Genomic DNA, 12248 nt, shown 5'->3' with positions numbered 1-12248 from the left:
GGGGGGGGGGGGCAATCACATCGAGGATCACACCATGCGTGTCTATTGTCGCGCATATTGCGACACTCTCGTGTTAGTAATTCCACGCTCGGCACTCTTTCCACCCCTCATCGTGTGTCGCAGATTATCGTCTATTTCTCTTGTTTTCTTTTTGCGCACGAGCGGGGAATTCCGAGCGTCGCATGTCCGCACAATGAAAGCTGCATACATTTCCGTCCTCCGGTTTTATCCTCTCAGGTACAACGCTCGTTTCCCTCTCGCCAGCGATCGCGAACGCAGCGCACGTTTGCTCCAATAGTGACTTCTTCGATTTCACCTTTCGCCCCGCGTTTTCATCGCTTTTCCGCCAATCCCGAGGCGTAGACGCAAAGGAGGAAGCCAATACAACACGTCAAGAGGCTACAGCATCTGTCCGTGCACATGTGTACGTGTACATGGCACATGTATATTTCTCTATTATTGTTCTGCTACAGACGCCGTTCACGAGGCGAACACGTGCCACGTGGATATCGGCGATGCTGTTTATTATGTACAATCACCGAACAAGTATCACGAGGTCCATAAATATGATCGGATTGCGACGTATCTGATATATCCGATCACGCAATCTCGCGGCTCATTCCCACCCGCGGTCTCGTCGCGACGAGATGCTCGAGCTTTACAAGAAACAATCCGATAAATACACTTTTTTTCTATTTTTTACTTTTTTCTGCTTTTATACGTGTGCGACGCGTCAAGACATAGCAATTCCCGTCATGTGTATTTTGTAGGGTACAGTGGATCTCACGCGAAATTGGTTTCGATAATTTCTAATCAACTTTTCTTTTCTCATAATTCCTCCTTCCTGAAATAGAAGGCTCGAGCTTTGCAAGATAAGTCCATTGTTTTCGTATTTTCAATTGGTTTCGACTATTTTTAGGTTTCGATTCCCTCTTTTATTCATAACTTCTCTTCTTTTTGCTTTATGTTTGTGAGCAAGTTGATCGTAACTGATTTTATATTTGAATCTGACACGAAGGAAAAATCATCGCTTCTGATGGATCTTTTGTATTACGTATTCATAACAGCAACATTAATTTTGGATTTCCGCTTACGTCAAGAAAAGGGAAAACATATAGTTTGCACATAAATGTCTTGCTTATCATACGTAATTAGATGCAGCACCTTGATCACTGATAATTATGTATTACTATCACTTCTTGCGACCACACATGCTGGGGATTTATGTTACATCCATCTAAATGAATCCGTTCTCCCGACCAAGGCAAATTTATGTTGTCATTACGATCGAGTTTTTCGCGCGACTGCAGAGTTTTTGCCGCCTCCCCTCTCCTCCTGCGAGCTACATCACGATAATAATCGCACCCAACCTTGTTGCCGAGAAAAAAGAAAAGAGCAAAAGCAAGAACGCGCGGAAGCTAGATCTGGAATGGACATAGCGCGATTGTCATAAATATCTTGCATTCATCGTATTACGTATCGCCGGACAGGTTCTAAAACCAAAGTATGCTACAACTAAAACATTTAGTAAAATATTTTTCTTCTTATCCTTTTTCTTAAGATGTTTGCATCTTAGCAACGACTCGACGAATGAATGTCGCTTCGCGTTTGGGCGATGAGTAATTTGCAACGAAATGATTGACAAAATCTATTGGCACGGAGACATAATCAGAATCGATTATTTATAAGTGTATGCGTGTGCATAAAAGATATCCTATTACATACGATCGACCCAGATAGACTTCCATTATTTTATGTGACATATTGTCTGGAGAGTAAATTTTCGTGATTCTTTTCGTACTTGTACTTCGTCCATTCTGTGGTAAATATCAGTGCTGTATGAATAACCTACAAGAGACGTAATCTTGACAAATTGAGTAAAAAAAGTTGCTGCCGAATTTACATCTACGCCTGTCTATCTGGGAAGTTACAGACGGGATCTTAACTCGAGTACTGCCGCGAATTGCAGCACTTGCAGGACAGAGATCTTAATGGCTCACGTATTCGTCAACGGTTTCGATACGGGCTTGGAGTCGGGCGATGTTAAGTGTGTGAAGGCGCGAGAAAAGAGACTCGTTGGTCCAGTGTTTAGCAAAATCTGTGAGTGCAGAAGCACTCTATGGAACTGGATGGACGACACCACGCAATGCAACCGCGTATCGACGCGGGACGGTTCCTCCACGTCGACAGGAAATACAGAGCTCGACGGGAATTCTCAGTGAAAACAGATTCCGACTATTGCGAGAACGCTGCACCGTGATTCTCGTTAGTCGAGCGAACCTCTTTGTGTCTCTTCCCCTTTCCGCCCTCTCATTCTCCCCTTGTGCTCGGCGCGGCATTCGGAGAGTAACAACACCGCCATAAATTAATCGCGAGCAGAACACCAGACTGACGCGCAGTCTCGGTGCAGCGAGCTACATTGAGAGAGATAAGGGCTATCACGCGCACGCCAGTACATCGAGAAATTATAGCGCGCGCGAGAGCAATAATGCGGATGACGCCACGACAACGACAACGACGACGACGTTGGTCCTTGAGCTGGGAGCAACCGGAAGATAATGGATGGCTCGACGAAACATTCGGTATACGAGGATATGTAAATGTGATTGATCGCGCAATTTGTCGCCGTTTCCGATACTACGTGGACTATCAAGCCACGAGGCCTGATGAAACAAATGAAACACAGGCCCGCCAAATGCGACGAAAAAAAGACAAACACATCGTGATGTATTATTAGAAACGCGCACGCACGCGAAGAGACACGATCCTTGTGATTTTTATTTGCCTTTGTATTCATCGCATCATTTCTTCATACGTCTGCTGTCGGCGCACTGACAACAACTGGGACTTCATCCCCTCCAATCAGCCGATCGATCGTCGTGCTACTAATCGTCACGCTGCTAATCGTTTACAAGTGTGAGCGAGTCTATTATTAATTGAATTGAAGCGAGAGGTCGCGCTACAGCCAGTTATAACTGGTGGCAGGTCGAAATATCCCTCCACGTGGGCGCGCGATGATTGCATTCGCATTAAGTGCATGCGCCTTCCACGTGTATCTTTCACGTGCCGTTACGTGCCTCGCAACGGCACGCAGCTTCTATTAGGTGGCCGGGCTGTCGCACGCGTGTGGAAATATAGAGAGAATAAACTGATCGAAAATCGAGCGAGTCCTGCCGCGAAAATCACCCGACGATCGGCGACGTGATCGGTCGCACGTGGCACGTTGTTCGCCGGCGAGCGGCGCGGTATTTAACTGCGGACTTTCATGGCCGAGTGAGTTATACACGAAGTTGCTTGATAAGTAGTCGAAGCGAGATCAAATGCCTCCGAAACCGGTATCTCTCGCATTTGCGTATGAGAGACGCAGATATCCGCGAGGAAATAATCGATGGCACGTTTCTGTGATCCTAACTTCTTCTACGTACGCACGTTCACCCAACAAAACAGAGAGAGAGGGGGAGGGAGGGTAAAGAAAGTTTTTTATTTGCGTCCTGGGATTAGATTTCATCAAGCGCTTCATTATAATAACAAAAATATTATAGTAACAAAAACAAAAGAAAATAATAAAAACAAATTAGTATATCATAATAATAAAAAAAATAGTATATGCAATTAAAAGAATTAATCTCTTATATGATATAATAAGAATATATAAATATAAAAATAAAAGAAATGTTTAAAATGTTTGGGAGGAAGAAAGATAGAGAGAGAGAGAGAGAGGGAGAGAGAGAGAGAGAAAGAGAGAGAGAATGGGAGAATAACTTTATGACCTTTTCACGAACTGTATGGAATTGATGATATTTTAGAAACAACTGCAGGTGTCCAATGCGATCGACTGAGCGATATTGGACGTTCATTAAAGTGGACACTCGAGAAAACATCATCTCGTGTTCCGCATTGTACACGCGAGAGTACATTCATCTCGTCAGAAGGATATCGTTCGCTTTTCCCATTGATGCCTGCAGCGATTTGCGCGCGGTGTCGCGCAATCCTATTACAATAAATTCCATTCGGGTTATATGAACGCACTGTAGATTCACGCCGCGGACGCAAATAAATCGATCTTTGAAACACTCGATAACAACCGGCACCGAGTCACTAGTGCGTGTAATAAAATTGTGTGCTTTTCAGTCAGATCTCGTCAAATCGCAAAGGCGACACGAGTGTGTGTGTGTGTGTGTGTGTGTATGAGTGGGTGTGTGTGTAGGCACGCATATAATAGGAAAAAGAGGAGAAACGAAGGTGCGTTGCGACGAGAAAAATTAACCGTTTTTTCGAGAGAAACACGAAGTTACATCGACGAAAGAGCATAATATTGTTTGTTATTCTGGAGATAATCCTAACGACGGAAACGAAGATAGATGAAGAGTGATATTGAAAGTAAGTAAAGCGATATTGAATTATCAATAAAAATAAATAGTGATAGACAAATAGATAGATAGAGAGGAGAGAGGGACTTTCCCCTACTAATTCCTACTAAATAAGATTTACAAAATATATGTTCCTCTTTTAGAAATAAAAACGTCTATATCATTTTACGTCATATCCAGATTGTTATTAAAATAGGTACAAATAAATATCTTCGCACCGATTAAAGACATACATAAATTAAGTATGAAAATTGCATTTATCCAAATACATATCTATATCAAGATAAATATGAATCCGTATTAACTGATTTATTAAAAAAAATGGATGCAACCGTCACTTTAATTGGGACATTCAAGATTTCATTTTAGATCGATAGAAAATACGTGTGGAGGGCGATATTGATGAAACTCGCCTGAATGGAGATGGAATCCGTTATTCGGGAAAGATGGCTCGATTGATTTTTCTATTTACGTGCCGCTCGTCACGCTTTCTTCGTTTGTGTGCGCACCCACACGTCGTCGGGTTTGTTTACGAAGGATGATTAATAATCTGTCCGCTCTACCAACCTACCTGCTTGCCTTTCTATCTACTTACCTGTGTATGTTGCACGAACGTCTCTCAAAAGACCCTCCCGATTATGACTCGCCCGAGTGATATTATTTAATCAGCGAAGCATAAATACGAAGCCATTGATTAGCTGCATAAGGTCAAGAATAAGTCGTTCTCGTGCTTTTTTTATCGCAATACTCATCACGCCTGATCGAACGAGTAATCGAGAAAAAGAAATATTTCTCTGGGAGAGTGCGCTCATGCGCGTCCATGAGACGGCATAATGCGCGTTACATAACCGGAATTTCGCGTTGCGCAACGGTGTATGCTTGAGCGTGTAAAATTATCATGATCGAGTGTAATGTTACGTTGACTTCAAGACGGCAATTAACTTGTGTTGTTCAACGACTTGTATTTAGTTTATAGTTATCCACGATCCGTGCGAGTCACGGAATATTCGACACAGGATTCCGCAGATTTTGTGTACACGAAGAAAATATTGTAGTACAAATTATAACTTTTATAATATGAGACGTTCATATTTCACCAGAAATTTGGTTGATCCGATCAAACTTTACTTTTCCGTGTACAATCTCAGTATAGTTCAGTTTTACGAAGAATCTTGTGAACAGGAATATAATTTCAACGTAATTTTTACTGCAATATTTTACTGCAATATTTTTACTGCAATTATTCTGTAACTTTTGACGACAATGTCGTTATCATTTCGTTGTCATTGCACAGACATGATACACGATAGAAAAGCTGCGTGACGACAACGTGACGACAGTCGTTCAAAGTTACAGAACATAAGCTTACTAGACTCGAAGTTGTGAAGACGCTACGTGTTTCGCAGAGATGCGAACGCGAGTGCCGTTTTGCGGTAACACTGGTGACCCGTGCGCGTCTCTTGCGCGGTTAAGACGCACATTTGACCCGCGCGCAAGAGACGCTGATACGACGGCAATAAATCGACCTGTCATAAAGATAATTGCTGCGATTCGTCGCCGCGTTGAACGCGCGCCGCGCTTCGTATCAGCGAGAGCTCGCTTTCCTCACCTCGTCAACGTCGAGTAACATTTACGTCACTCAGCTACGCGTATTTTGCTATTCTCGCGCGTTATCTGCGCTCCGCAAAAGTCTCGTCGCTCACGATAATAACGTCTGGATGAGAGACGCGGTGGCTTTTCACTTAAGTTTGGAGTCATCTCGACGCTCTCGCGGAGCGCCGGGAATACCGATGAAGATTCGCATTCGTGAAACTCGCTCCTCGTCCTCTGGAAAGTTACAGGCTGTCTTCGCGTTCGGGGAACACGTCGAAACGAAAATACCATATTGTGGAAAGTTACATCGACGACAAAATAAAAAGGAAAACTAGGCAAAAGGATAAGGAACTCTTTCCCCGCGGTAACAGCCTTGGAGCAACTTTGTCGAATAATAAATTCGGGATTCTCTCACATACCGACCGTTTCCTCCGCGATCTCGGATCTCTCTTAGCGGCTCGCGTGGCGAGTGGCCTGCGTTAATTCCGAATCACCAGTGAACGAGAGATAACAATATCCGGCCGCGTTCACGCGACAGTGTGAAAATAATTTCATGTTTCAGGGAAGTGGCCGGCTACGATATATCGTCAGCTTTCCGCGAACTTTCTTCCCGCACCTGCCAGAAATTTTTTCTCTCCTCTTTCTTTCTCGATCAGGACGCCACTCCTCCGCTAATGGCTCGCTGAAACGACGTTGTAGTGCTGCACGTGAGAGCTTCGTTCGCGCCGAAATAACGAAGTGCAACAAAGTGGGAAACAGAGTCTAAACACGCGATACACTGACATAAACACTCTGTGTTAACTTATTTTTTACTTTATTTTTTACTTATTTATTAATTTATTTTTTAAATTATTTGTTTTATTAACTTATTTAGGAGTCATGGTGTTAAGCCGGCACCTTTTCCTCTCAAAAAATATAGAAACTTAAAATTCTGAAGAGCTTCGTTAGAAAGAACAATTTAAGGATGAAATTTTTGTTGAAGTTACATCTCTCCTTTTCGGAGTTTCTTTGTTCGATGCTTGGCCAATAATATTTTCTACCAAGTGATCGAATATTTGTTCGGGTCTCACAGACTCGACATTGTACACGGAGCGTTAAACCAAGGTAGATATCTCAATTCTTTTTGTTGCTCTTAAAAGCACCTGGAGAGCATTAAATTGGGTCGTGTATATTTCTTAGCTTGGCTGTTTATTCGAGCAGTGGGGATGCTAGGTTGACATAAGCAAACATCTTCGTATTTTCAAACTTGAATTTCTCCTAAATTTGCTCGAATTGTAATCAGGCATGCGGCACAAAATTAGCGCGTCATAAATCATGAGCCCTGGTACCTTTGGGCGTTCACATTAACGACTTGGTTCAAATTATTGACTTGATGAGATATTTTTTTAGGTCAAGAACGATTCGCACGGCCTCCCTCCGACGCGATAAGATTATGCACCCTTCGTCCGATTCGCGATTCCTGTAGTCACTCGGCAGCTCCTCGCGGTTCCATTATTTTCACGGAAGAAAGAGTCCTTCTCGTTGTTGATTTATTGTCGTTCCGACGGCAATGATTATCGTCGACAACGATACGTTCAGGCCGGTTGCGCGCGGCAATTAATAGGCACAGTGCTCACGCCGACGCAGCATTTGCCCCGGTTTTGTCGACATTGTCAAACAGATGCGCTCGCGGGGAAAACATGTTAACGCGATGCACATTTCGATATGAAAATATGCATAGGCAAAGCTAACGAGCAAACTGCGTTCTATATAGTCGTTTACAAACGTCAATCATCAATTGCGCGTCAAAACTGTAGTACAAACTGTGAAACAACAGGTCTGTTCTATTTAGTTGAACTGATGCGCACTGGTGCAATAAGTTACAATGAGATAGATATATGTTGTTTCATTTTAACTTATTGTACCAGTGTGCATCAGTTCAGCTAAAAAGACCTAAAGTCAAATTCGCGAAAACACATATGTGACGGTAGCGCGACGCGCTTTTCCATGTGAAAATTCCACGAATGTGCCAAAAATCAAAGCGATTTGTGCCTCGCAGTACTGTGCGGATGCCAATCGTAGCGCGTGCCAGAAATTAATAATATCAATGGAAACAACGTCAAATTTATAACGTGGAAACCAAAAAATTCAAAAAGAATTCGTGAATCGGCAACTCTTTTATTTGCTCTGATATCGTTATAATATTAATCTATATATAATATTATTATCCTATATTCGCGCAACATTTTTGTAATTCATATAGTAAAAGCTCTCTGTTTCCATATTGGAGCATTTTCTGTTATCTCTCTACACAAGGAGAATATTATAACATTTTCATATATATAAATTCTTTTCAATTCTGCTATGTTCCCTAGTATTGCAGAGATAGACTATCAGTAAAATTTATCTCGTCAGGGAACATAAAAAATTTTATTAGATTTAGATATTTTTTTTTCTCAATCTCTATACAATACAATCTAGGTCTATAAAATACAATCTAGGTCTGTCAGAGATCTTCGTAATTTCGAAATGCCATACCTTTGTTGCAAATCAATATTTTTCAATATATTTCTTTTCCAGAGATACACAGAAAAGTCTCGACTGGCAGAGTAACGCGATGAAATAAAAATCCGACAATATGAGCGCACAGCAGTCAGTTACAGTGCACGATCGGATGATGAATTCTTGGCCGATGTTCGACAGTCGCAAATCGGCCAAGCGTTGGCTCTGTCATAACGTCTACTTTGAATATAGGTTATTGCTTTTGCATACGGTGATGTCAGAGGCACAAGTGGTATTTCTTTTTAATGCCGGGGTATACTCATGGGTGCGTTTATTGACGTGACTCAGGTGCAGGCCGCCGCCTCTCCTGCACGTGCAGCGTCGCTAAGAAGCGCGATAATACACGTCGCGCGGGCGGAACGCGTACAGGTGACGACCGATGGGTGACGAGCCTCGACGAGCGCCCGTAATAATAAAAGCCGGTGACCCGATATTTGCATAAGAGCGGCGCGCGTGTACGCTCCACGTATGTATGCTCCGCGGCGCTTTTCCAGCGTATCCGAGCGCAATCGGAAGCCGATCGAGAACCGCTCTAGTTGCACACGCAGCTTATCCGAGTAGGGTCCACCTGCTGCGCGCGAATACACCGAAGCGCCAACGTACCTTTTTGCAGCTGTGAATCTATTTCCGAAACTATTTTGACACGTGTACATCTCCTCCTCCTTCTCCTCCTACTCGACGAGAACGATTATTGTATCGTCGGATAATCCATCGCGTCGCGAAGCGACGGATGGAATGAGGAACCTTGCACATTTGATTTAACGCAGGGATCCTAACGAGATTTCTGTGTAAGGTGCAATTACTGAGGATGTTTTACGTCGCGTCGTCGTAAAAGAAGAATATACGTTCATATATGGAGCGCCGCGGCGCCAGGCGCCACTCGTCTCCTGGCGAGATGCCAACATTATGGATTGCGGGATAACCCCAGAGCTGTTTCCCAATATCTTTCTCTCTCTCTCTCTTTCTTCACTTTTCTCTCTTTTTCCTCTCTCTCTCTCCCTCTTTTGTACTCCTCCTCCTTCCCGCGGTTAACAAGAGGATCGACCTTGTACTTGATTCCGCCATTGTCCGGCTTATTTTGAGAGATTGTTAAAGACTTTCCGGGAAACACGGAAATGACGCACGTCTTCCGCCAGGAAAAGAATTCGCGAGTACATATAGGCAATACAAATGTCCCAATATGGAAGCAGAGAGAGAAAGAGAGACCCAGATAGAAAGATGTATGTAAATGTTGCAGTAACTTTACGGTGCGTAGAATCACGCAATGCATAAAGGTTACATCCTTTATGAGCCTATCACATGTTAGTCATATGTACAACGTATAATGACGAAATAGAAATACGAAAAAAATCTAAATTTTTACTTAAAACAATGTGTCATTCAGTTTACTGGCAAATACAGACATATTTTGGTAATTAGTTTTCTTACTCAATATAGAACAATATAGAACAACTTGATGTAAAGTTTACATCGTGTCCATAAAATTATTTCTTTTTTTAGATTTAGCATATTTATATCATATAGACATCATGCTTTGATTATTATATATACAGTATGCTGCCTCGCTCAAGGAGTTAGGATCTCCTATTTTATCGATCATTGTTTCAAGAATCGAAGTTTCGAATCCCAAACAGGAATCGATGTATTAAAATTGATATCTGTGTATTTCATATTGACATAACGTTTACTTTCTTTTATGCGACACAAACAATGGTTTATATTCAATTATATTTACCGCATACAATTACCTCACACATTGATTACAAAATCCCATCACGAATTGAGATAAAATATTTCATTAAATATGATTTAAAATTTTCAATGGTACAATCTCATAAATATTACATGACAAATTGCAGACAACTTTTAGTTAATTCATTGCTGCATGAACATAACAAAAAATTGTAATCATCGCATGATATAAATGTAATGCTTCATTTAATGTAAGTATATGTGTCTCCATATATATAATAAATATTTTGTAAAGTTATCATAAATCGATTACCGCACGTCGATCACGAAAGTCTATCTGGAGAGAGAGAGAAAGAGTGTGTGTTTCGGGGATTTTTATCGTAAAAAAATGCGGAATTTCGCATGAATACACTAACATTATAAGAACTATTATTGTGAGATAATGTTATAGCAAATAAGCGTTTTGTTACGAATTCGAAAATTCTCTTTTTATAAAAGTTTGCAAAGCTGATGTGAGCGTGACAGATTGAAGATGATAAATTATTTTGTAACTTAGAGACTCGGATAATTCGTCGAAATCGTCTTCACTGTAACTCATTCGAATGTCGCGACTCTCGTAATTAATTTCCCTTGAAATTTCAGGCAAAGAAAAATTTTAGAAAGAGTGAGAGAGAGATTCATTCCCAATGAATCATGATTCTTAACAATCATGTTTACTGTTTCGTTGCCAATTCTTCTCGAAATTGCTTTTGTACAGAACTTTAAACTCGTTTTAAGGGAAATGCAAGCGGAGATCGGCGATGACGTCCGATGGGAAGTCCGAATTGGGTTCGATCGATCCCGCTTTTTAAGTTTAAAGTGGAAAATGTGGAAAAGTCGTTAGAAATTAAATTTGCGACTTCAGCACTCACGGAGAGTGCACGGTTCGAAAAGTTAAGCTGAGAAAGAGCTGTCGAACCAGTTCAAGATTACATTTCGTGAAGTTCGAAGCACTTCCCGCGTACGCTTTTTGGCAAGATCTCACATAGAAGATCACGTCTACGTAACATCTACTACATATTACATCTACATCTATTACGTATGTCTACATAAACATTGCTGCGTAATACAACGCGATGTCCTTCGCGCATTTTTTATCTCCTATTGTAAATGAACAATTATACAATATTGCTTAATACACAAAACAAGGCGAACGATAAGCGAGCGAGTTGGAAATAGCGGCGTTTGGAGCTGCGCACGACGAAATCGATCATATTTATTTGGCCACTCTCTTAAATTGGTTCGATTGCGAAGGACAGTAGCCACAGATGTAAAGGCCATCAGAAATCGTTCATTATACAACAGATTAAAAATCTCACTGAAGATTAGATTAAATACAAGTTTCAACTGAAGAGAGATAGAAGATAATGCAAACGCTTGAGCGCTTGAGAAGCACAGTCTCCTGAAATTAAATGAAATTTCGGGAAATCTTGGAACTCACGTGACAGTTGATCGTGAAAGTTCGCGATCAAGTTCGCGCCAAACGTTAACGATCGTTCTGCAATCTTTGACATCGCTGATCGTCGCGATACGGACTTAAACTTCGTCTCGAAGGACAAATATTACGAAAACCAAATGTTTTTGCACAAAACGCGAAAATGCAACCTAATACCTCACACACGTCACGCATACATACGCGAGCGATAGAGGCAAGTAATGGTTTCGCATTATAATTATCGGCGATGTTATAAATGCGCCGAGTACGCGCGCACCGTCCATTAGTGCGATACGTTGTCGCGCTCGTGCATGTTTGCAATATTCGCGAGAACAGCGAGGAACATGGGCCTATACAAGAGCATGAATATATGTTCGCTGGTGATGCTGCTGCTGCTGTGTGCGACTTTTACAGTCAGTACTCAGGCCGGTAAGTTCGACGAAAATAAACAGTATATTGAGAAAAAAAATACGTGAAAATGTATTCTTGTGGGATAAAAATTGATATTTCGCAGGAATCAGCTATATATATATATATATATATATATATATATATATATATATATATATATATATATA

The 12248-nt window shown here is 41.5% G+C and overlaps 2 protein-coding genes across 17 annotated transcripts in view; one reads left to right on the top strand and one right to left on the bottom strand.

Moving 5' to 3' along the window:
- LOC116840694 (cAMP-specific 3',5'-cyclic phosphodiesterase) overlaps positions 1–12248 on the bottom strand; it is a 474033-nt gene that overhangs the window by 34965 nt on the left and 426820 nt on the right. The window lies entirely within an intron of this gene.
- The window catches only part of LOC116840699, a 1790-nt gene continuing 1485 nt past the window's right edge, over positions 11944–12248 (top strand). Inside the window, exon 1 of one of the 2 annotated variants that reach the window (XM_032807775.1) lies at positions 11944–12099. In XM_032807775.1, coding sequence (XP_032663666.1) covers positions 11982–12099 — 118 coding nt within the window. In that variant the 5' untranslated portion in view covers positions 11944–11981. The remainder of the gene's footprint in view (positions 12100–12248) is intronic. The other variant, XM_032807774.1, reaches the window with a different exon arrangement.

This window comes from Odontomachus brunneus, unplaced genomic scaffold (assembly GCF_010583005.1).
Source record: "Odontomachus brunneus isolate Ranch 3 - 2012 unplaced genomic scaffold, Obru_v1 Obru_scaffold_011, whole genome shotgun sequence".
NCBI classification, from domain to species: Eukaryota; Metazoa; Arthropoda; class Insecta; order Hymenoptera; family Formicidae; genus Odontomachus; species Odontomachus brunneus.
Note: the sequence above shows the minus strand (reverse complement) of the source record. Positions and strands in the feature narration are given on the sequence as shown.